Raw genomic sequence first — 24,109 nt, 5'->3', positions numbered from 1 at the left:
GACTCTCACTGTCGGATGCTTCCTCGGATGGAGGTCGGATCAAGTGTCAGATTGCATTCGGGATGCTGGACAGGATGGGAAACTGATTTGTACTGATCCTCGGGGCTGGTAGCTGAATAAAAGTTGTCTACAACAATTTGTAATGGTTAATATATGTTTAGCCTAGCTTAGCATAGTTAGAAGCTAAGTGCGTCCAGTAGGCCTTTTCCTCTCGGGCGCCACCTGGCTCCTGCTGCTGGCTGTGTAGGGGGGGGGCGGGGGGGGGCGACCTGATGGACGTGCTACATTTGATAGGCGGCTTTGGAAAAGGGGAATGAAGCTATTTATGATACTCGCGATCACACGAGGTCACAGATTCCGACCGCGCGTCCGCTTGGTGTCGGACGGCAACATTCCGGCGCGTACCTCGGACGGACGCCGTCCGCGTGCAGTTGTAGAGGATGGCTAGTTTCTCCAAACGTGGTCCACACCGTGATGGACGCCAGCAGCTTGGTGTGCTGGAGCACGTCCAGCTTGCCGTCTGCAAATATGAAACAAGGACGATCAATATTGTTTTCAAAGCCACATTTAGGACACAGGAAGACAGACACACGCTCACGGGCACAACGTATCAATTTTCAATTTCATTCAATTCAAAATTCTTCTTTGCTGGTTAATGTGGATCGAGCCTGTAAACACCAGTGTGTTCACAGCGTGTGTTTTGTGTATACAGATAACATCGTGTCAGAACAACATCCGACATTAGAGACACTTTGGAGCCCTGCGATTGGTAGGTGACTGATCCAAGGCGTACCCCGTCTCTACCCTGGAGCTGGCTGGGACGGACTCCACCCCGTGGTCAGGATCAGCGATTTGGATGGAATTCTCAAGTTAAAGAGCTCATTAATGAGATTAAAATCACTGGCTCATGATCTACGTCAATAATGAACAATGATTATTCCTGGTAACACTGCGTCGATTATTCACATTATAAATGTTGGTTCAGTTCTGGTGGTGAAACAGATTCTCCGGTAGCCAGTGAGAACAATCAGATCAATATAGTCCTAAATCCATCTGGAAAGGTCACACGTCAGTGTGGCAGGTGACTCCTGTGTTTCCTGCAATATATATGTATGTATATATATTTTCAGGCCGTCTGCAGATTGGGAATGAACCCAAATGAAATCGTCAGGTTGATTAAAAATGTAACAAAACCTCTCAGCTTGAAGGGAAATAAAACCCTAAAAGTCACGAGCTAAAAGTGCTGAATGTGCCCGAAGCTTAAAGGCCTTTCCCTGTACGTTCAGCATTACGCGTCTCATTTTCACCTTTTGGAACAGAAGGCTCCGCCCCCTAATTAACGGTGCAATCACCTGCTGAGGTTCCTCATCGCACACGTTGCCGCTGCTTCTTGATTGGCGGCTCTGTATCACGTGACGTTTGCATATCGGCAGGAAGTGGACGGAAGGAGGGGATTCCCCAGAGCAACCAGGAGAAGAGGCAGGAGAAGAAGAAGAAAGGGGAGGGGACTCACCTGCCAGGACGAACAGGTGGTTGCCCGGCTCTCCCTGCGTGATGACGTACTCGCCCTGCTGGTAGGTGCGCTCGTACATGCACTCCACCATGTCCTTGATCTGCTGCAGCTCCAGCCTCTTCAGGTACTGGTTCTTGTTCAGGGCCTCCGCCAGCAGCTTCTTGATGCTGTCGGGGACGACCACAGGGGGGAGGGGGAGGAGTCAGACCACAGGGGGGAGGAGTCAGACCAGTCTCTGTCCTTTTCCAATTTTTTCTTTTACGTCTTTTATGTTACTTCTTTCCTTCACTGTGTTTCTGTTTTCTGTTTTCCTTTAAGTTTATTATGCGACGATGAATCACGCGGAACAGAGAAAACCAGTGCGCTTTAACAGCTGCGGCGAGAGGAGGCCGGACGGCGGCCCGAGGACGACGAGCAGGAGGTGGGTGGTCTGTTCATCGGGTGGGCTTTTGTCGAGCACGCGGGCCTCATTTGCATGGTCTTGGTTGTGTAACTGGGCTTGTTAGCGACGCATGCTTTAAACATGAGGATCAGGTGGAGCGACTCGGCCTCATTTATTCAATGTTTCTCCCGATTTTTAAGAACGAGGTGACGAAGAGCCAATTTGACTTTCATGCAGAGAAGCCACAAAGGAAACGAGGCTGCTCTCACAAAACCTCCTTTTTGTGCCGTTTGTTGTGCGTGGTTGCCAACCAAGGTGAAGGAGGAGCTTTAGAGACCATGGAGACGGACTTTTAATTGGCCTCGAGGAAATTCAGGGTTCAGCGGGGGGGGGGGGGGGGGGGGGTTGGAGAGTGATGGGAAGAGCGCTTTGAGGAGGAGGCAGAGTCTAAACACGAGGCAGAAGACGCGTCCTCAAAAAGATCACTGGCTGCAAAAAAACAACAACAACAGCAACAGCCAAGCTCAGAGCTTCACAACCTTCAGTCCACAAACCGTCCACTGCTTTTAGACACGGTTTATGAGAGCAACCCTACGCGCTCGCCGTCTCCATCGTTGTTACTGAGCCGCCGTCACGACCTCCACTCCTCCGGCGTCGAGCTTCTCACGGGGCCGTTGTCATGGTGAAACACAAACCGTAGCAGCACCATGTCTGATTTCTCTGTATCGAGACTAAACAGTCCAAACTATAAAGTAGGACGGGTGTCTTGTTGGAGCCAGCGAATTGTTCGAATGGAAACCAAAGCAGCTGAAGAATCTTGGACCGAACGCGGAATGGAGTTTTTACAACATTTCCCTTCCCTTCTTGCCCACCTTGCCTCCAACACTCCTCTGAGCCAACGGGTGTCATCAACCATTTAATTTCCCTCCCTTAAAAGTCTCCCTCCCTCTCTGCGTATTTTGGAAACACCCAAACACCTCACCTGGCGTCCTTGGGCACGCGGGCCTTCTCGAAGGAGAACTTGGGCAGGCCGCTGGAGTCGTAGGTCCTGGACGTGGGTTCGGCGGACACCCCGGATTTGGCCCCTTTCCTCCTGTTGAGGCTCCCCTTGATGCGAACGCTGAGCTTGGGGCTGGTCCTGCGGCTGGCCCTGATGGACGGCGGCCTGGAGGACGCCGCCGCCCCCGCCGCCGCCCCGCTCTGGCTCTTCATCACGTCCTGCAGCTTGTTCAGCTGGACGTTCTTCTCCTGCAGCTCCTCGCTCAGCTCGGCCAGAGAGTCCGTCTGTCTGGCCAGCTGCTCCTGGAGGTCTTTGATGAGCTTCTCCTTGGCGCGGAGCTCCTCGTCCCTCCGCTTGCCCTCCCGCTCCAGCTCGTCCACCCGGGCCCTCAGCGAGTCCAGGCACGGGTTCTTGGGGCCTCGGCAGCCGGCGGCGGCGGCGGCGGCGGGGGCGGAGCCGTCCGAGGGCTTGTAACGCTTTGATTTCATGGAGCCGTTCCCCATCCTGTCACCTGGGGAGGGAGAGAGAGCTTCAGGGTTCGTCACCGCGACCTTAAAGGTCCGCTGCGAGGACGCGGGGACGCAGGTTTAAACCAAAGACAGCAGATCCGTCCATAACGGTCAATAAGTGAGTCCTCGCCATTTATTATTCAGGAGGCAGGAAGTGTTACGTTCCACCGGCCGTCTGGAGCAGCTGATGGAGATAAAAAGGGTCGCAGCGTCTTTCTGTCCTATTAAAGCGAATCTGGGAGAGAAAATGTCTGAGAACAAGCGTGTTTTTGTTGTGTGAAACGGGCGCCCACACACACACACAGACACACACACACACACACACACACACACAGACAGTAGACTTCATTCATCACATTCCTGCTGCTGAATGAAGCTCAAATGTTCTCAAACAACAACAATTCCATCGACCTCAGTTTCGAAATAAAAATGGATTCTGGAATCCACGATGTTGTTTTTTGTTGTAAAGCTTGAAATATTTTAAACGTACAGATACAAACCCCCCCCCCCCCCGCGAGACTCCTCGCGTGTTACACTTCATTAAAAAAAAAAACACAATTCGGGTAAGTTTCCGAATTAAAAACCTGCAACTTCCGCTGCCTCGTCATCCTCCAGAGGGGGAGAGAGGGAGGGGGAGAGGGGGGGGGGGGAGGAGGAATGCTGGAGGACATCTCACCTGCTTCTGGAGCTCAGCCTTCAGACGAGTCCGAAGAGGAAGCGACGTGTGCGCGCATCGGAGCCTCGGCAGAGAGCCGCTCCATCTGCCTGCGCAGCGGCCGCGTCCTCCCCCCTCCTCCCCCCATCTCCCCCTCCCTCTCTCCCCCGTTCACCCCCGCCCGTGTTTGGCCGGTCAGGTGTCAGTGACGTAGACCCTCGTCGTGGTTAAGAATGACGTATTTATGTAAATCTATGACGTTGTATTCGAGTAAAAATGACTATTTTATCCTTTTGAGACAATAATCTTTATAGTTTAAATGATTATTCTGGCCCAGTAATAAGAACAAAGATCTGCAAATTTCACAAAATCAGCATTTAACTGAAATGAAAAGCATTAATAGTTAGGCCATCATTAGTATCTATTCATTTAAAAGACAGGGGATTAAACATAAACACACATCGTCTTTGTCTTTTTTTATATATTACATTAAAAGAGAAGAAATATGCAGCTGCCTCATTGTCATGTAAATATGAATGTACGTAAATGAATGAGAATCGTGTTCAGCATCAGAGATTCCTGTTGAAATGAAGGTCTCCACCTTTAAAAAACTGAAGAAAAGGAATTGATAAGAAGACAAACAGAGAGCGACATCATCCGAATACTCGTCCTCCTGTTCAGCGTCTGAGGACTAACGTGTGTCTCTGCTGTTGGATGTCCCACTTTGTCGTTCACACACTTTAATGCTGAACACGGGACCAGAAAACGCAAACACTCCATGTACGAAAAGCTGGAAGACGCTCAAACGTGTGTGGAGATATTTAAACGTGATCCTCTCGCCCTGCCGGGCTCCATGTTTTCGTATCATGCGTGGCGTTGTGTTTGTGTGTTTGTGTGTGTTTGTGTTTGTGGTGGACGGACTGACGTCTCGACCCGAAGCTGCAGGAATCATTAATCGGTTTTCCCAGTGCGTCTGAGCCGTCTGGCCTGCAGCAGGTTTCTATTGACGGCCCCAGAACAGCGTGGCAGGAGGCCAAAGCGGAACACCACCCAGCAGAGAGAATCCAGGTCACCCCCCCCACCCCCCCTCCGCGACCCCCCCGACCCCCCACAGCGGATCTGAGAGGCCCGGCCTTTGACCCCGGGTCGACTCTTCGTTTTCGCGTAGCGCCGCACGCGGTTTCCCCTCTCCTCTTGTTTACAGCGCGTCTGCGATGTGATAGGTCGGCATCATTTAGAGGGCGTGGCTTATGTGGTTTCGTTCAGCCCTGTGGAACAAATCGATATCTTCTTGTCGCCCATTATCCCGTCTGTGGGTCACGACCCGGTAACCGCCCCCCCCCCCCCACCCCCCCTGCTGTGATGGGATCCATAGTGAGCTCCACGTTTTGATGCCACTGAGGAGGGACGCCAGTCTGTTTAATGAGGTACGATGCAGCTTTCTAAATGCTTTCAGAGCACGTTCACATCTTAATAATGTCAGTAAGTCCTTTGAGGGTCAAAGTTCAGTTGACTCAGTCAGACTTGAGGCTGTGAAGTCTTCTCGTGTGTGTTTTTCATGTCCACGGGACAAGTTGGTCTTCAGGTTCAGGCCCCCAGCTGAGGTGTGAAGTAACTGTAATGACTTCACTTGGTCACGTGGGGGAGCCAAATACACATTTCTACTTCCTGCTTCAGTCGAGGATTTCCCCTCGTTTAGTCTGACGTCATCAAATGCTGATCGAGTTTTCCTTTGGACTGTTTCATCATGTCGTCTCTCCACAGGTCTCTTGTCAATGACGTAAAAGAGAAACTTTAAGTGCTTTAAGGGAACGTACGTGGGTTTATTTCCCAGCATCCCGAGGACATCTAATAACATCAGCATGACACTTTGCTCAGAGATTCAGTTTGATTTGATGGTTAAAAATGAGCCTCGACCTTTAGTCAAAATGTTATGTTGATGAGATGGAAGAAAAATACTATTACAAGTTTATAAACGTTGCAGTGCAGCAGATCCAGGAGGAGTCATTAAGTTATGAAGCATGTTGAAAGGTCTTATAATGTACAAATCAGGAGACTTAAACACGCATGTCCACACGCTGCAGGAGAGACAACTTTATGAAGGAGTTTGACAGGAACGACGCGATTGGTTTAAATTAACAATCAGCTGATCGAAGGATTATATATTCATATAGTTGCTCAAGCTTCATGTTTTTAAGCTAATTATTTTACGTTAAGTTGAAGCCGCATGTAACGTAAATGTGTTTTATTAACTTGGATAAGTGAAAGTTCATCTTTCTTCACTTGCTTTATTTGAATGAATTTTAAGCTTCTGAAAGCAGCGATTTCATTTATTCTTCAAACACAATCACTTGATTCTTTTAAACATCTTTTTATTAAGTCTTTTAAAACACAAAATCATTTATAAACGCTTCGTCTTTTCCATTTCAACGGTCAAAAATACAAATGAATTAACACAAGGAGACAAACAAACACACGTAGCCTGTACACAATAAACAACAACGGCAGTGGAGGCAAAGCAGACGTCCGTCACTCGACTTCATTCTCTGATCTCGGGCCTCCGTACAAACTTCGTATATAAAAATAAAGTTTAAGTGGATATCCGAGGACTAACCTAGTACAAAATTAAATAACATTAAAATAGTTAACATCAGCATGACGACATAATGCGACTAATTCATAAATTAAATGGAGAACTGTACTATAACAACATGACTAATAAAAAGGTGTCATTTCAGCTCGTGTTGGGTCAGCTCACATTATGCGTTACTGGACCGACCAGCAGGGGGCAGCAAGCCACGACGTCCACATCGGAGGAGCAGCAGGAGGAGGAGGAGGAAGAGCAGGAGCAGCAGGAGGAGGAGGAGGAGCAGGAGGAGGAGGAGGAGAAGGAGCAGGCGGAGCAGGAGGAGGAGAAGGAGCAGGAGGAGCAGGATCAGGAGGAGGAGGAGGAGCAGCAGGAGGAGAAGGAGCAGGAGGAGCAGGAGGAGGAGCAGGAGGAGGAGAAGGAGCAGGAGGAGCAGGAGGAGGAGGAGCAGGAGGAGCAGGAGGAGCAGGAGGAGGAGGAGCAGGAGGAGCAGGAGGAGCAGGAGGAGGAGGAGGCGACCGGTTGAAGCGAATGTTAAAGCTCACCGACGCCTCCTTAGTGTGTCGTTTGGTGCTCAAGGAAACCACACAACCGTAAACAACACAAACAAACTTATTAAATCTGTTATTAAATCTTGAAAAATGCAGCCGGTGGATTTTTCTCACAATCAACGAAAAGTTTGGCGAAAAACAAAAACAAAAACATGACGCGAGACAAACAGAAAGGTCCGTTTCAAAGAGTCCGTACGAACGACGTCCCCCGTCAGCCAACCAGCGGCCAACTTTGGAAAAGGGGGCGGGACAAAGGGCCCGCGGGAGGAAACCTGGTCTGGTACAGCGAAGGTTCCTAGTGGTTCTCTCTTTTTTTAAAAAGACTATGAAGTCATACAAAGAGGAAGAAAGCAGCTGTCCTGCAACGTACAGAACAAAGAGCAGAGCGGGGGGTTCTCTTCCAACACGGGGGTCCGGGGGGAGATTCCTCCGGTCAGACCCGGCTCAGCAGAGACGATCTGTGGAGACCAGAAGCAGGTTTATTCATACGTACCATAATAAATATGTACTCCTTATGTAAAATAAGTTATTCGTTAACAAAAAAGGCTGCGGATTCACAGCCGGACTCCTTGAAATAATCCCTCCAGACACTCGAATGTTTAGAACATTTTAAATTGATCTACACAGGTCTCAGAAAAGATGGAAAAATATATTTTTGGGGATATTTAAGGCATCTTGTATCAAGTCAAAGATTTTTGAGCAAAACCAACAAATGGTCTATAAATGGATACTATTAAGATGATTTACTGTCAAGTGTGTTGTGGTAAACATAGTTTCTACAAAGCAAGATAACTAATTCACTTTTGTTAATAACATCTTAAGATGTGGTTTTTAAAATCAGTTTGAACTTCTACCTTTTCCTCTGCAGCAATTACTTAACAAATATCATTTGAGTGGAATGTGGTGGAAATGTTTCCGTCTAAACCTCTGACCTCTGACCTCCTTCATATTTCAGCTTCTGTTAACTTTCACACACACACGTGACCAGTGTCCACACACTGGGGCTTCACGTCTCACGCCTTTCAAAATAAAGCGCGGAAGGCCTGAACAGTGTTTGGATGAGTGAGGGTGACTCAGTTTCAAATTACCCCCCATCGGCCCCCATCGGCCCCCCGGGTTCCCTCCACAAAGCAGATTCTCCCTCATCCGTCTCAAACACACCACAATGCCGTGTGATAACGGGGGGTGAAGATGACTGATGTCTTTAACGCGTGTCTCTGTCAGCGATGGTGTGACGAGGAAGAGCGATGAGTGTGTGTGTGTGTGTGTGTGTGTGTGTGTGAGCGTGATGAACAGCCTGCAGGTCAGCATCAGTGTGACCTGCAGCCCTGCGGCTCTGCCTGGTCAGCGGAGGATGTGAGCTGACAGGCGTGACAGAAAGAGTCCAGACCCCCGAGGGGGTGTGTGTGTGTGTGTGTGTGTGTGTGTGTGTGATCACACACACCTCAGAGACTTCCATCTGTCCTTCTCCATGTGGTTCTCGGGGCCTTCGCTCTCGTACGATGCCAGGTACAGCGCTGCAACGAGGGAACAATCCTTAGACGACTCGTTTCAACGAGCAGCGAATCCGAATATTCACACTATACAATTAGAATAATGAGATGAACACAAGGCCTTTGGAATGTTTACGAGTCTCGTATCACAGAAACTATTCATGATCCAGAATTGAAAGCTGTTGTTAGTGGAGCTCAGGCTGATCTGAGGTCAGTTACCCCGCTGCCTTTAATCTTACTAATGGTCACATGATCTCATATCAAACACTGCTTTCATTCCTGCGGTTTGGATCTTCACCCTGAAGTAACAGGATTCATTTAGTCGCTATTATTATTATTATTATGTTGCTCGTTTAATGAGCGGTTTTCAGCCTTCTTTTCAAAACGAATAGTCCAACATTTAAGTCAATTCTGAAGCCGCGTTAGCATTCGATTAGCCTCGCCGCAAACGCCGCTTCCCTTTACTTCCAGTCTTCATGATAAGCTAGGCTAATTAGCACGCTAATCTCTGTCCGTTCATTACCAAACAGGTACACATCCTTCGTTCACCCTCTATTCATCCATTCATCGATGTCCTCACCGTCCTCGGTGAACACGGGGGCCGTCAGCAGGTACTGGAGGATCTTGCGATCCTTCTCGAAGGGACACTCCACTTTCTTCCAGGCCATGAACTCGCTCACTTGCTTCGCCAGTTCCCAGAATTTCTGAAATTAAATACCCCCCCCCCGAAAAAGACATTATATTCAATGTTTTTCTTTCTTTCATTAGAAACACTCATGCTCCCCCATGTGGCCCAAACGTGCACTGCAGATAGCTTGTAGATGCTTATTGAATAGAAGTGTTAATGTGTCACTAAGGAGTCACCTAAAAAAAAAAAACAGTGTGATTCAGTGACGCTGTGACCACAGACCAGTGGAAATACTGGGTGGGGGGGGGGGGGGGGGGCGGGGTTTACCCCGTTACCATGGAAACAAACCGTACACTTCTCCATTCTCCAAACCCCTCTTTAGGGAAGTTAAACCGTCGCCATGTGTAGTAAATATTGACGGGGAGGTGGGAGATAGAGAGGGTCTGTTGGGGGGGTGAGGGGGGGGGGGGGGGGGTCCCTGACTCATCACCTCGAAGTTGACGTGTCCGCTCTGCAGCCGGTTGGCGCAGCCCTCGTTGAGGAAGTAGATGTCTTTGATGAGCAGACTGAAGAAAGGGACGACGATCTGACGAGAAATAGAAAGAGGATCCGTTACGGTTCGTTTCTCCGTGAGGAAGAAACGCGCCGAACGAGCAGAGAGCGGCCGCCAGGCCCCCGGCAGTAGATGGCACCCCCCGGGGGCTCTCAGCGTCGGCGTTGATTGATCGGCGGACAGTTCGTCCCCGCGCGGACGGATGCCGGCGATTGGGCTCAGTGCCAAAGACGGCGTCTTCAACGAGACAAAAGGACACAACCGGGAGGCAGAGACGTCCTGGGGGGGCGTTTACAGGAGCAGACGTGCACGCGGGAGGAGAACGTTGTCACGCGGGAGAGGACGCCAGTCACAGCTGGTCACATGGGGGGGGGGCGTGGCCTATAAATAGATCTACTGGAGCGCATGTGTGCTATTCTAAAGTCACGCGAGTTTCTCTGGTTCAACAGATGTTTCGACAGCGGATTGGTTCTTTTTTTAAACATTCCTTTTTTTTTTTATTATGGACTCACGATAAAACTATAAGATTTTATTATTTATTATTTTAAAAACTCAATAAGCTACAGCCATAATTGTCCCTCATCATTTCTTATTTATTTTTACTTATACTTGTTTAGGCTTTACATTCACCTTCACCGTTGTGCCTCTTATTATTATTATAATTCTATTATTATTATTATTATATTATTATCAATAATGTCCGATCAGTGTGTCTGCAGTGCTTTGCATCATGTGATTAACATTAAAACCTGCTTTTGTTTGGTTTAAATGTTCTTTGAGGGAGCATCGAGAGGCTCTGTTGATCCTCCTCACAGAGTCAACAGCCCCCCCCCCCCTGCCATGAACAAGCCCCCCCCCCCCCCCCTTGAAGGAGAGGTCACGGGGGCCACAGAACATACCAGACTTCTTAGGAACTTTCCGTTTCTCGGACCGTCTTGGCCTCTTGTCCAAGTACGTTCTGCACTTCTGAGCGCGACAAAAACAAGAGTCCCGGGAACGCCGTCGCCGTGACAACGCGCGTGTTCATCACATGACGTACGAGGGGGTCGGCGGCTCCTCCCCCCTCGAGGAGGAGGTCGGCTTCAAAACCTTTTTTGGGGTCTACTGGATTAGTCGCCGTAGGGAAGCCTCACGATGGGATATTAACGATTATTAATTATTAAATGATACGTCAGCTGACGCGGCCGGAGGAAGTGTGAGGATACGCGAAGCCGCTGCGCTGTTGTTGTTGTTGTTGTTGTTTGTGTGTCTCACCTTCTCCCTGCTGCTGTTGGCGGTGACGGAGCGCTGCGTCGCTCCTCGCAGCGCCGTTCTGTAGTTGTAGAAGTTGCTGGAAGGATCCATCTGGTGCTGTGGACAGAAGAGCCGAGTCTCAAACAAACGTGACAAACAACAACAAATAAACTAACGAGGAGCCGGTTAAACACGTTAAAGTGTCGCCAAGTTGTGATGCTCGAACTCAATAAGACGAATAAACACAAACTGTTTGATAAAGACACACACACACACACACACACACACCTCCAGGATGTCGAACTTGGCCGTCTTGACTTTGTTCCAGGTCTTCTTGAGGCGAGACACGGGGCTCATGTTCATCCCCGCTGGAGGAAGAGGAAGAGGAAGATGTCACATGGAGGGAAGCACCCACATGGTCGCATTAACACATTCAGCCAGACAGCCCCCCCACACACACACAGACACACACACAGACACACACACAGACCCCTCCCCCCTTTGTTGTGTCTTCTAATGCAGCGAGGCGAAAAGGCCACAGGAACAATAGAGTTAACCCCCCCTCTGCTTCCCACATGGTAATCCTGTGTGTGTTTCATGCAGGTTCAGAAGGCCGAGGGGTCACTGTAGCACAACAACACACACACACACACACACACACGAGTCTCACACACACACACTCGGGGAAACATAGAACGCATGTTTTCCTTTCCTACCGTTTCCCAGGAGACAGTCTGAGCACAACGTGACGCTGTGTCAGATCCAGTCTGTGTGTGTGTGTGTGTGTGTGTCTGTGTGTGTGTGTGTGTGTGTGTGTGTGTGTGTTTGCTGGACAAACTCTCCCCTTTAATGAGAACATTACTTTATCTCTGACCCCCCCGTGTGCTCTCACTCTCCCTGGTCAGCGGTGACCATCTGCCTCGATGCTTCGCCCTGCGTCCTCTTCCAGCCCCCCGGCCTGTGAGGATGACCAGATGTCCTCTGGACCCCCCAGAGACGTCTCTAAACTGTCTGAGTGCCCTAATGGATTTGATCTAGTTTTTCTTCAGAGTATCTGTTTTAAAAAGGCATTTTCTCACCCGTTCACATCTGCTTTGCCCCCTCCCCCCCCTCCATGCCCCCCCCCCTTCATGCCGCCCCCCCCAATCTTTATTTCAAACAGTTGAATCATTTGGTTTCGTGTCGTGTTTGTATTTCAATGATCAGCGATCTGACGTCTTTCAGGACATCAGTTGTTTGTGTCGTTTTGTACATAATTAATGTTATTAACTAATAAACTACATTCACTTTGTCGCGCGTCGCTTAGCAACGGCAATTAAGAGGTTCCCCGCTTGTGTCACCTTTGAGCCACACAACAAAAAGACATCAGACTCAGACATCAGTCTCTGTGTGTGTGTGTGTGTGTGTGTGTGTGTGTGTAGAAAGAGCAGCGCTCACATATGATGGCCATGAGCGAGTTGAAGTTGCCGATGTTGAAGCACTCGCGCGCCACGTCGATGAAGAACTCCATGACTCGCGCTCGCTGCTTCTTCTTCACGGGCTGCGGAGCAACGGAGGACATTAACAACCTGCATCAGGACCATCGGCGCGCAGAAGCATAAGAACCCTCTTTGTTAACTGAACGCTTTTGTTTTGACGTGCAACGTGGTGGACATGGTCCCTTCAGCGCGTCGTGTGTCTCTCACCAGGCAGATCTCCGTAGCCACCAGGTAACTGAGCCTGTTGAACCAGTCCACGTAGGCCTCCAGGCTGCTGGCCTTCTTGTGATCGCTGAAGCAGCTCTGCAACAACAACACTCGCTCATTAGCACCCGAGCTAATTGCAAAGCCAAAGAAAGAAACACAAAATAGTGCTGAATGAGACAAATGAGGCTGATATCGCCCCCCCCTCCCCTCCCCCTTCCTTCCCTCCCCCTTCCCTCCCATTCAACGCATCACTGAACGCATGAACTAAAACTCCAATCAGGCTCGGCTTCACTCTGCATCAGTTAGCACAACGGTGGCCGATGTTCTTCACATCCTGCTGCTTTGTGTGGACTCCTCTTGATCCAATTCCACACATTCCTTCGGCCTTACGCCATGCCCCCCCCCCTCCGAAACCCCCCCCCCCCGCACACAGTGTTTTCCCGCCGCTGGACACAGCGTGTTTTAGTTGCTCGCTGGAATACGAGCCCGAGGCACAAAGCCTTAAACCCCCCACGCCCCATATCACCTCGCTTCACCAAAATTAAATAGAAAATTTCTGGGGGGGGGGTCTGTTGCCTAGCAGCCGAACGCCAGGCAAGAGAGCCAAAACTCCCCTTTCCAAAAAGGAGCCCTTGGCAGCAGTGGTTGCTAGGCGATGGTACGCATGAATGTCCATCTCCTGCAGACAATGGGACGATTTGTGGAAATTGCCTGTGAGGTGTGCGTTTAGTTTATGTCTCTGAACGTCTAGATGTGTGCGTCTGTGTGTGTGTGTGTGTGTGTGTGTGTGGATATCTGGTCCGCTGCTACAGTCTGGTAATCACCTGACCTCCCTCTGACCCGCGCGGCGGCGCCCCCCCCGCTCTGTTGTGTAAACTCAACATCCGTCTGCAGGAGAAACGAGGCCACGTCGGGCCGCGCCGGCTTTGCAGCAGGGATTACGGCCAAAGAGCGATTGCGTAAATACTGCATGTGCTTCTCCTTCTGAGAGCGTGCAGGCGTCACCTTATCGTTGTCCAGAGGGTCCTTCTGGACGAAGGCCTGGACGAATTCCTCGGGTCCGATGTAACTCAGTCTCTCCTGTGGAGGAACAAAATACAAATCAACTCCCTGCATCCATCTTTGGGTCGTTCACTTAAAAAGGGCATCGAGCTTCAGGTGGCTGTTACCCAACTTTATTCTGCGGACTTTCTGGCGTTTCTCATTGTCCTCAGTTGTTCCTCGTCGCCGCCGGCTACAGTAACAGTCTTGTTTTGATTCATTCAAGAGGTAATGAGGGAACTTAACGGATCACTTCTATATTGTTCTATTGTAACTTTTAGGCACATTTCTGCTCCTCCTTTCATCTCTTCCCTTTATGCAAATATGTCCATAATGAATCAACCCCCAGTGACTCTGATAGATCATGTGATCATTCCCATCACTCCTCTGATCCTCACGAGTCCATCTGTACTTAAGGACGCTACGTTTTTGGGGGGTTTCACGGTTAAATACTTTGATATTGGAGTATTTTTTTTTAATCTCTATCTGTGTTTTTGAAGAATATTGTTCGGTTTAAACCTCAGGCTCCTATTGATCAATGGCAGCAGTCCAGAGTAATACAAGATGCTCCCGATCAGGGAGCCTCTCACCAGCTCTATGTGCGTGAGCTGCTGGGCGACGGCGAAGGGGTCGTTGCAGATGGACAGCATGTCCCTCTGAATGGACGCCTGGGGCTTGGCCTTCAGAGACGTCAGCCGCTCGGCCGCCGCCGCGTTGATCTTCACCAGCGCCTCCTCGTACTGGCTGAGCGCCGTCAGCCTGCGGATCAGAGCCTGGCTCATCTGGCCCACCGCCTTCCTGTAGACCTGGGGGAGCGACGGAGGGAAGAGTTACGGCTCAACGTTTGGTGGCTTTAATTCACTCAGGACTCCAGCATTTCCCTCCATGAGCACCTTCAGGAACTCTCTTCGGGTCATTAAGCACACAAGTAACCACGAGGTCCAGCTCCACGCTGGCATCGCGCAGCTTCATCGCTGAGGCATCAGGTCATGGGAAGCTGATGGGGGTAGAAATCCAGCCAGAACCTCCCGTCGATTGCGCAGTGACTTTTATTTAATCCCTTTCCAGTCGTCCGTGGCAGAGCGCGATAACAACCTCTCTGCAATTTACAACACGCACGCGTTCACCTCAAGTCAGCCCGAAACTAGCGCGAGGCCGACTCGCAAACCCGCAGAACGACCCTGGGAGGTGCGACGAGTCCAGAACCTTCCCCTGGACCTTCAGTTTGATAAGATGATCAGCACAGGAGCTTCGTGCCAGGGTCTACAGACGGGAGGAGGACATGTGATCCTTTCGTTCCGTGGCGTCTCTCCACACCGCCGGTATGACGACCACAACCCTCCTGCTGGAACCTTCCAACCTCCAGGATCTGAACAACCGGGACGCAAGGCTCAAACTCTGTGATGAACGAGAGGGTTGAGAGCGATCGAGTGTGAGGAGCAGGAGACGTCTTGGGACGGGGGGGGGGACGTACTCCAATTCCTTTCCCGGGGCCCGACGGATGGTTTTGTCTGCCGTGACGGGTCTGCAGATGAACAGACGCGTTCGCGTGTCGGCCCATCAGCTGGGTCGCTTATCGAGGCCAAGGTGACTCCTTCAAAAATACAATAACAATAAGAGAAAAGGGCAACAAATCCCAACTAACTGGAGCAATCACCTAACTCTTCTTTACTTCTACCTCTCGGTCGCCCAGAAAGCGCGATGAACTTTCTGTCAATTCCAAAAGGAATCCATGAATCCACAGATAGACTAAACAAAGGGACACTAGTGTCCCAGAGGACACTTGTCCATTGAGGCGCGGTACGGTGAAGGTAAAGGTGGTACCCACTCGCCCAGCAGTCGGACAAGAGGGGACCCCCGGCACCGGTGACGATGACTACATTTACCACCAAAGTCAGCCATCTGCCCCGCTCCCACCAGGGGGACGAGTCGGGGTAAATATAGTCCCCAATTTCGGAGAGAACAGCACGCCTGACATTTGTGACCAGAAGTGTTGGCGTTACGTATGAGGGGGCCTGGTGGGGGGGGGGGGGGGGGGGGGCGTTGACCCTGGCAGTGATCCGGGGGAGGCAGACGGGCCGCTCGGTACACTGGCTCGGCGCGCGGTCGCCTCGTGTCTTGGCCAGAGGGGGCGGTACTTCCTGCGGAGCACCACCTGACCCACGCGGGAAGAACCGGCTTTTTTTAGCCCGCTACCCGAGCGGCACTAATGGACACGTAGTGGAAAAAGCACTGCGCAATGATTTTTTTAGCCAAAAAACAAGCCTGACATGCCAAGTGGTAGAAGTACCCCCCCGACCCCCCGAGATGAACTGGCACGTTGGAGGGAAGTCCTGCTCGAGTTATTCATCAACCCGTCAGAGTCGTTGGTGGACCCTTTAAGTGTATTAAAGTAATATTAATAGTAATAGATCCTGCATACATTGAATTAAATACGAAATAATTTGGTTTAGTACGGTTTCCTTTTCTTTTTCTACTAACAAGCTTTCCTTTTCCCTTTGAAAGTGTAGTGTTACTGTGCCCTTTGCCGTTTAAGGTGTATTTTTTATGCTTCTCCAGTCTCAACAGTCTCAATTTGGTCTCTTCTCATTGAAACCGACTCCGGACCCGATGTTGAACTCCCCACTAAAACAACTCAGAAGATGTAAACACGGGCAGGTCAGGAGAAGGTCCCACGAACGCACTACTGGTCCAACGGTCTGCCTCGCACCAGGCATCGTGCCATCAAAGTCAAGCTAAAGAAACCACGTAGTACAGAATGTTTAAGACCAACGGCACACTGAGGGAAGGTAGGAACTGTGCAGCATCAAAGGGGGTCAGATCCCGATCAAAGCCTTTCCTCTCTACAGACCCAACCACATCCATAATGACAGTCCCACATCTGGGATCAAGGACCTGGAATGTTTTGGGTGCGGTCTGGACTCGACTTGGACCAGATGTTCGGGACATCTATTCCGGACTCTACACCCTTTCCCCAGAGCGCTGCGGTCCTCCGCAGAAAAACGGCCCCGTGAATCGTGTTGTATTTTCACAGGTCATATGAATGAACCATATCCAGACCTCACCCGGTTGCTTTGTCTACATATACATCTAATGTGTGGGACCTTTATCCCATGAACACGTGTCATCTTCATCAGCTCAGCATAAGCAATATTAAGGGTTGATGAAAAGTCAAAAGTCTTTCTGGGTTGAGCCGTTTTATTAACCAAACGTATTGCTGAGGTCTGAGGAGAAAAGCAACTCAATCAGATCAGATTCTTTCGTTTGTTTCCTAAGAGAGAAACTGAGAGCAGAAGGAATATATTTCTCAATCTGCCAGGAGACAAGCTTTCAATGTGCAACCACATTTTCTATATAGTGAGGGATGATAAGGAACTGGTTGTGTGCCATCACTTTCAATTTAGCTTCCTACAGGAGTGATGGATGAACAGAAGAGAAACCAAGACATGACCTATGACCTGCAGAAATGAGCGGGGAGAATAAACCACTGCAGATGCCTTCCAATAAACTCAGAGAGGATCGACGGAGAAATGAAGAGATGTTTGTGTGGGAATGTCGGTTGCTGGAGTTCTGTTAAGATGGGGGGGCAGGACATGGAGAGTTGTGTCCAGTTGTCATGTGAGACATATTGATTTGGAGGTGAAACCAGGATCAATACTTTCGCTTGTACTATTGATGAGTCATGGGAAACCTGCATTAAAGACATCTGGGGATGGGTGGGTGGTGTTTTTTTTATGTGTTCAGCAGTGAAAAGGGGGGGGGGGGGTGGGTGGAACAGATGGATGTTTGTTTCCTCCATCACTGTCTGAGCCTACCAAGCCCCCACACCACCTCCGACATATATATATATATATATATATATATATATATATATATCTGTGCTGGTTACAGCCAATTTCCCCCCCCCAACAATGGAAAGCATTTCCTTTGAGGTGACTTCATTTGAAAAGTCATCATTTCGGTTCGTCACGTTTGCATTTCCTTTCACGGCGGTAGAGCCCGAGCGCCCGCTTGTCAAAACAACGTAGCGTGTGCAGCAGAGATAACAGAGGCTGGGGGTCCCCTCCCTTCCCCCCCCCAAGTGAACTCTGATCCCAAAGAGCGCGGCAGCTTTCAGCTGGAACCATTCAAACGCTGCCCGGGATGGATCGCCACATTGGCGACAAAAAAACAAGCCACCAACCAACAAAACAAAAGGGGCTTTTCTTTCAACTCAGCCACCCCTTAAAAACCGCTTTGTCGCCGGAGCTGCCCCGGCCCCCCAACCCGTCGCCGCCATCTGCAAATTATATCTGCCCATGTGTGTAGCCGTGCTGCACATGTGGTCTACAGAGCGGCAGATCGCCACGCGCAGATGATCTGATCGGCAGGCGAGTCTTTTTGTGGCTCAACTCATTTGGTGCGAATGGTCAAAGAACCGACCTCGTCTCCATTGGCCAGCCGGTGGGTGAGCTCCTTCAGGCTCCTCATCGTCCTCTCGTCCCTGAAGTCATACGCAAAGGTCTCGGTCCACTCCGTCAGCAGCTGGAGGACCTTGGGGGCGATCTTCCTGACTCTCATCTGATGCGGAGACAGAAGCACCGAGTGAACAGAGCCGCCGAGAGGATGTGTGAACGTCTCACAGCTAAATGATTCATTATTATTACTATTACCTTGTCCGCTTGGGGATCGCTGAGTCGCTGCTGCTCCATGCACAGGTGACACACCTTGGACATGAGCTCATGTGGGCGGATGAAAAGGCGAGAGCTGAGCAGGAAGGTGAAGATGTAGGTCCTCTGTGGAGAAGAGAGAAAACATGCTTAATAGAAGAAGAACAAAAGGAAAATGAGGCTTTACTTTGATAAAACTGTAAAGGCAAGAAACGCTTAAAAAAACCCAACAACCCCACTTACATCTGGATAATAGTCCACAGTTGGGACCAGGTGGTGAATGAGGGCCTCCAGGGACCCAGACGCCAGGTTGTTGTCATGGTAATAGAGGCCGGAGTAGCCTTCCTCCTTGGCCTGGTACAGGTTCTTGTTGTAGACGCCCGTGTTCAGCTGCCCCGTGAAGGGTGGAGTCTGAGGCATGTTGCCCTGCAACGGAGAGAGAGGAGCGCTCAGTCAGCATCAGGAGAAGCCTCGCCGCAGACACAAAGGGGGGGGCCGGGGGGGGGTCCAAAATAGCCCTCAGACACAAACGGCAAAGGTTTGGATGCAGTTTATTCCTCCTCTGGATCCCTGCTGGCCACTTTAAGGCTTCTGGGATGGAGTTTAGGCAGCAGGTTGGTGAGTGATCTGCATTACAATGAGAAACACTGGAATAGACGATTGACTGGGTTATGACCCCCCACTGAGCTTCACGGGGAGATGAACCCTTAACCACGGCTTCATTGGTGCCTTGCTCCACAGAACCAGCCACACAAGCTCAATGTAGGAGTATCATCTCAGCAACTCCTCACAAACCACTGATGTGGACCCAATGGCCACATTGACCAGTAGGCGTGTTTCCATCACCTTCTCCCAACTCTGCTGTCGAGTTACCCGATATTTCCTCATTTGGCCCCGAGCGTCTCCCCTCAAACAGTCCTTTAAAAGCAACAGAGCGCCGTCGTGAAGTCCCCACGCTGAGGTCCCTATGATAACTGGTCCTCAAAGACAGAACCACGCTTTCCTCTACCAGCCTTCTGACCTTTGAACCTGGCCCTTCAGCTCAATCCCATGCCAGGCAGACTTATGGCTATAGGGAAACACAAAGGGCCTTTACACACACGCCCCCACCTTCTTGACAATATGCTGCCCCCGTGGCCGCCTGCCATGTCAGGAAGCCTTTGAGGTGCTGAGCTGCCAGGAGGATATGGGGATGCCAGGAGATAGAAACTACAACCACACACACACCATCGCTATTATCCGGCCAGACAGCCATCGCTATTTCCATGAGAAAGGCGAGCACGGGGAGTCCGAGCATCTGCTGCACCATGTGCCCCCCCGCCGCCCCCCTCACCCTGCGTGATAGAGCAGATCATCACGGGCCCGCTAAAAGTCAACTGGTGTAGGATTCTTTGTTTACACCAACAAGGGGCTATTTTGCTGAACATAAGCGCTCTTGTCTTAGCACTGCTGTTCAGTCTCCTTCAGTTATGGGTTCCCATTGCGCAGCACCCCCCCCGACACCCGCCCCCCCCACCCACAGACATCTGCTGATCACAGACCAGCTCCGAGGGGGAGCACGTGGGGCGGCAGCAGGTGACGGAGCACTGAGAACGTGGCTCGCTCTGCGTTCCCAGCAGAGACCCCGAAACCACGAACCCACACGTGTTTTGCTGACCGTTTTGAAAAGGTGTGTGTGAGGGGGGGGGGGGGTTTAACTGCTAGAAGATATTTACATCACCATCTCCATCAACATCTCATCACCATCTCCACACCCAGCAGAGCTGGTCACATGCTTGCTGCACCTTCCACCCTAATCCTAATAACAAAGCACATTTACATTTGGCCTCCAGGTGTTGTGTGTGGTGCTCGTAGTGGTTGGGGGGGGGGGGGGGGGGGGCACACTAAGTCTCCTGATCTGACTAAAGCAAACTCTTAGTGCGTTGCTGTTGGTTTCCATGTGGCTGCTGGCTGGGTGGCAGCCGAATGTAAACAAATAAAAACCACAGCTTGCCGCCCCTCTTTGGGGGGGGGGGGGGGCATTAATTATAGCCACACTGGCTGCGTCTGTAGCCATCTGCCTCAATGTGTAAAAAGAGAAGTCTGGTCTGGACTTAAATTGGATTGATAAGCAGGATATTCAAAGTTGTGTCAGAGGACGTTTTAATGTCCTAAAGTCGAAGACCGAAGTGCAACTTTATGACAACGGACAAATCGATTCATTGGCCACAATGAAATGAGATGATCCTTGGTTTTTCTCGTGATGTTCTCGAGATGCCAGGACTTGCTCCTCGCGCCTCGTTTCAACCAATGCTGCAGCGGTTTCAGGTCGCGCTTCACTGGGAGGTTAGAAAAATGTCGCCCTGTTCCTCGCCCGAGGGACCATTTCTAAACAGAAGGGAAGCAGCTTAAAAAAAGCCCCCCGATCCCCCTTCAGGGGGTAAAAGTCACAGCCCTTCATTTAAGAGAAACCACCTTCAAGTTGCAGTATCAACAACTCTCATAGGTCATTTCTTGCCTCCAAACATTTGGGCGGGGGCGTCTTCTTCTGGGACCCTTCGGCGGTTCTTCCCGTGATAACGGCCTGATGAACGGCCACCAGGCGCAGTTCAGTTTCAGCACGCCCCCCCCCCCCCCCACGCCAGGTCCACCACGTCGCCCACTACATTTACCCAGAGCAACAGTCTCTACCGAGCTACGAAGTGAAAAGTGACGGCGGTTTAACAGAAATAAAAGCAGAAATAAAAAGGAGGGAGCAGAATGCTGTAGCAGTGGGGGGACGGGCGCAAAATCAACAGCCCCCCTTAGTAAACACTTTAAAGGCAAGAGGAATCTCACTTATTCATGGCTTGAGGGAGTGAAGGCCAGAGGTTGCACAGTGGGAGCGGTCCACATAAAGCTGGGGGGGGGGGTTGTTGTTATTGTTGTTGGCGTGGTTGAAAGCTGGCGTGTGACCAGAAGTACTTAATAATTTTCAGCCTAAATTACTTAGTAATTCAGACAAAAATGCAACTGTCCTAAACAAGAAGTGGAAGGAGAAGGTGGGAAAGCACCACTTCTTCTTCTTCTTCTTACCAGAGACCAGAGGCTCCACACAGATACATGTTTGTCTCTCTTGACCTCCTCACTCAGTAATGAGCGTTCTTCCACTCAGGATGTTGCATCGGGTGGTGAAAATCACAGCTTCCATTGAGGATTCTGTGTCATCGGTCGTTGACCCTCCTTCAGCAGCAGAAACGGAAGCGGATTCTTCACGTGAATATTGAAGAAAGTCAGTAGGCTGCATACTTTAACAAGTACGGGTTGTAATTTCAGTTTGTGCGTTCTGAGGTGGGCTCCTTTGTGTTTAGGCTTCATTTAAGACGCATCCCGACTGGGGGAGTCCTGACCTCAGACACCAGGAGCGATTCGACGATGCGCAGGTCAAAAAGACGTCCAGTCATCCCTGTGGAAAACTCAGCTACGTTCAGCCTGAACGTGGCAGTTTGTTTTTAGACCTCTTTAAATCGACTCCCACCGCAGAAAAGAAAAGTTTAGCATCCGCAATCCCACGATAAGCTTCCACTGATTCAAATCAGATAAACGCTTCATCCAGATGGACAGTTCCACTGGCACCAAACACCACGTGATCAACACCTGTGACTTCAGCAACCCTTCGACCCCCAAAAGGATCCATTTGTACCATCAAAGCCGCTGCTGCACAACACCAGAACCGGCTTCCAGAGCCCCCCCAACAAATCACCGATAAAGGGATTGAACCTGTCATCACCCAGGAGGAGAGGCCGAGCAGCTCGGGAGAGTCGCGGGATTAACTCCACTGATCCCCCGCTGTCTCTGCAGGGGGGGGGGGGGGGGGCAGGGGAGGATCCTCTTAAACATGAGGTAGTGGGGTTAAAAATAGGCCGCTATTGACACCGAGCTAAAGAAAAGCAAATCCCGTTCTAGGGGTGATCACAGGAAGATAAATACGCGCCCTTACGGGGAATCTAGTGGTTCCGATTCTGCGCGTAACGGATTCAGGTTCCAGGTTGATTGGACACGATGAAAGTGCCGTGTTCATCCCGGCAGAAAGCTCCTCCGGACCCGCGCGTCCGCTCCTCAACGCGCGCGCAGGGGGGGGGGGGGGGGTTAAGTGCGCTCCTTCCAGCGCCACCCGGAGCGCACTTTGGACACGCACGGAGCTGCAGAGGCGCACGCAAACAGCGCCACATTCAGCACAACACGCCTTAAACACTGCGCGCAATCCCACCAGCTCAGCAGCTCACCTCAGCGGGTCGCAATCCGGGCGCGAGGTGAACTCGTATTCCTCTGCAGAGGGGCGACGGGGACGCGCTCCGCCAGCCGACGCTTTCCCCGCTCGGTTCCCTTCACGTGCGAACAAACCCCGCGCGGCCTCACTGCCGCATAGTCCAGCTGCAGACGCGGGAGAGCCCGAGGAGCGTTGCGGTGTCCGTTGTGCTTTTGTTGCAGGAGGAGGAGGAAGAGGAGGAAGAGGAGAGGAGAGACCTGTAGCCGCCGTGCTGCTGCTGCTGCTGCTTCCTCTCCGCAGCGCGTCTCTGGTGCGTCTGAGCTGCGGCTCCGCGACCGGCTCAAGACTTTAGTGTGAGGGAGAGGCAGCAGCCAATCAGAGGAGAGATCCCCCCCCCCCCCCCTCCATCCTCCTCCTCCTCCTCCCCCCTCTCATCCTCCCCCTCCTCTCCCTCCTCTCTCGATTTCTCTTTCATTTCTCTTTCTCCATCTGAACTTCCATCTGTATCAGGCTCACTCGTACTCATGCAAATGTAAACTCCCCGTTCAGATTGCTTCATTTGGCCTCGAGGTGTGTTGTTTGTGTGTGTGTGTGTGTGTGTTGTGTGTGTGTTGTGTGTGCGATCCAAAGAACCACAGCATGCTGCAACAGGAAAATGAAAGTGCTCCTATTTTCTCATGTTCGAGTCAAGTTTCTTTAGTATCTTTAAGTGTTTTTCTTTATAATAAAATGTGCGGCATAAACGCGTAGACTTTAAATTATAACAAACCAAAGTACTGCACAGATGAACCGCGTTGACGTCAGTCAGCAGCTCCCCCGGGTGAACGAAATCCCTCCTCAGGGGGCCGTGAACGTCTGGCCTTCAGATCCCTGGGATGTGTGTCAGCGATAAACGCGCCTCATCTGAAGCATCACCCTCGAATAACATGCCCCCCCCCCCGCACGCCCTTGAGCCCCCCCCAAATACTCCATCTGTGGAGGGAGGGGAACACCCACTCAGTCGTGGAATGAGATGATAACAGTCCCTCCAGCAGAAGAGACTCGTGGCACACTGGGGTAAAAGTCAGTTCCTCCTCTGGGGACCACGAACGTCTGGAATCAGCTTCATGCGGCCGAAACGCGCTCTCATTTTCTGCAGATCACGTCAGCGAAAAAGCTTTAGTCGTGAAACGAAACGGTGGAGTTCAGTCTCACAACTAACTGCATATAACACACAGGAGACGTCCAGAATGGGACTCACACACACACACACACACACACACACACACACGAGTGTGTGTGGATTAAGCACGATAAATGCTTTGGCGTGTGAGTATCTTATTTTTCCAGTGTTTATATCTGCAGAACACAACATTCTGACACACAAGCTTTCTGTTCGTCACATCGCGTGACAGCAAACGAC

At 50.8% G+C, this 24,109-nt stretch overlaps 2 protein-coding genes across 3 annotated transcripts in view; both read right to left on the bottom strand.

The window, feature by feature from the left end:
• Window positions 1-4,203, bottom strand: part of prkg2 (protein kinase cGMP-dependent 2) — a 13,816-nt gene extending 9,613 nt beyond the window's left edge. The window contains 5 exon segments of the mRNA XM_078086327.1: window positions 392-448; window positions 450-520; window positions 1,514-1,680; window positions 2,878-3,406; window positions 4,081-4,203. Of these exon segments, the coding sequence (XP_077942453.1) occupies window positions 392-448; window positions 450-520; window positions 1,514-1,680; window positions 2,878-3,398 (816 nt within the window). The 5' untranslated portion in view covers window positions 3,399-3,406; window positions 4,081-4,203.
• A 2,211-nt stretch (window positions 4,204-6,414) lies between these two features.
• Window positions 6,415-23,140, bottom strand: rasgef1ba (RasGEF domain family, member 1Ba). 2 transcript variants are annotated; one of them, XM_078086319.1, is made up of 14 exons: window positions 22,724-23,140; window positions 18,723-18,905; window positions 18,483-18,605; window positions 18,253-18,390; window positions 14,421-14,636; window positions 13,795-13,869; window positions 12,790-12,885; window positions 12,542-12,644; window positions 11,393-11,472; window positions 11,126-11,221; window positions 9,809-9,904; window positions 9,271-9,394; window positions 8,642-8,714; window positions 6,415-7,655 (listed from the first exon to the last, which is right to left on the bottom strand). In XM_078086319.1, the coding sequence occupies exons 2-14, from the start codon at window positions 18,897-18,899 to the stop codon at window positions 7,631-7,633; spliced, it is 1,422 nt and encodes a 473-aa protein (XP_077942445.1). In that variant the 5' UTR covers window positions 18,900-18,905; window positions 22,724-23,140; the 3' UTR covers window positions 6,415-7,630. The 2 variants fall into 2 exon arrangements, with proteins under 2 accessions (XP_077942445.1, XP_077942447.1); XM_078086321.1 differs by having other exon boundaries at window positions 22,965-23,020.
• Window positions 23,141-24,109: the final 969 nt, after the last annotated feature.

Source organism: Gasterosteus aculeatus, chromosome 13 (genome assembly GCF_964276395.1).
Source record: "Gasterosteus aculeatus chromosome 13, fGasAcu3.hap1.1, whole genome shotgun sequence".
NCBI classification, from domain to species: Eukaryota; Metazoa; Chordata; class Actinopteri; order Perciformes; family Gasterosteidae; genus Gasterosteus; species Gasterosteus aculeatus.
The sequence above is the reverse complement of the archived record's forward strand: the minus strand, read 5'-3'. Positions and strand labels throughout refer to the sequence as shown.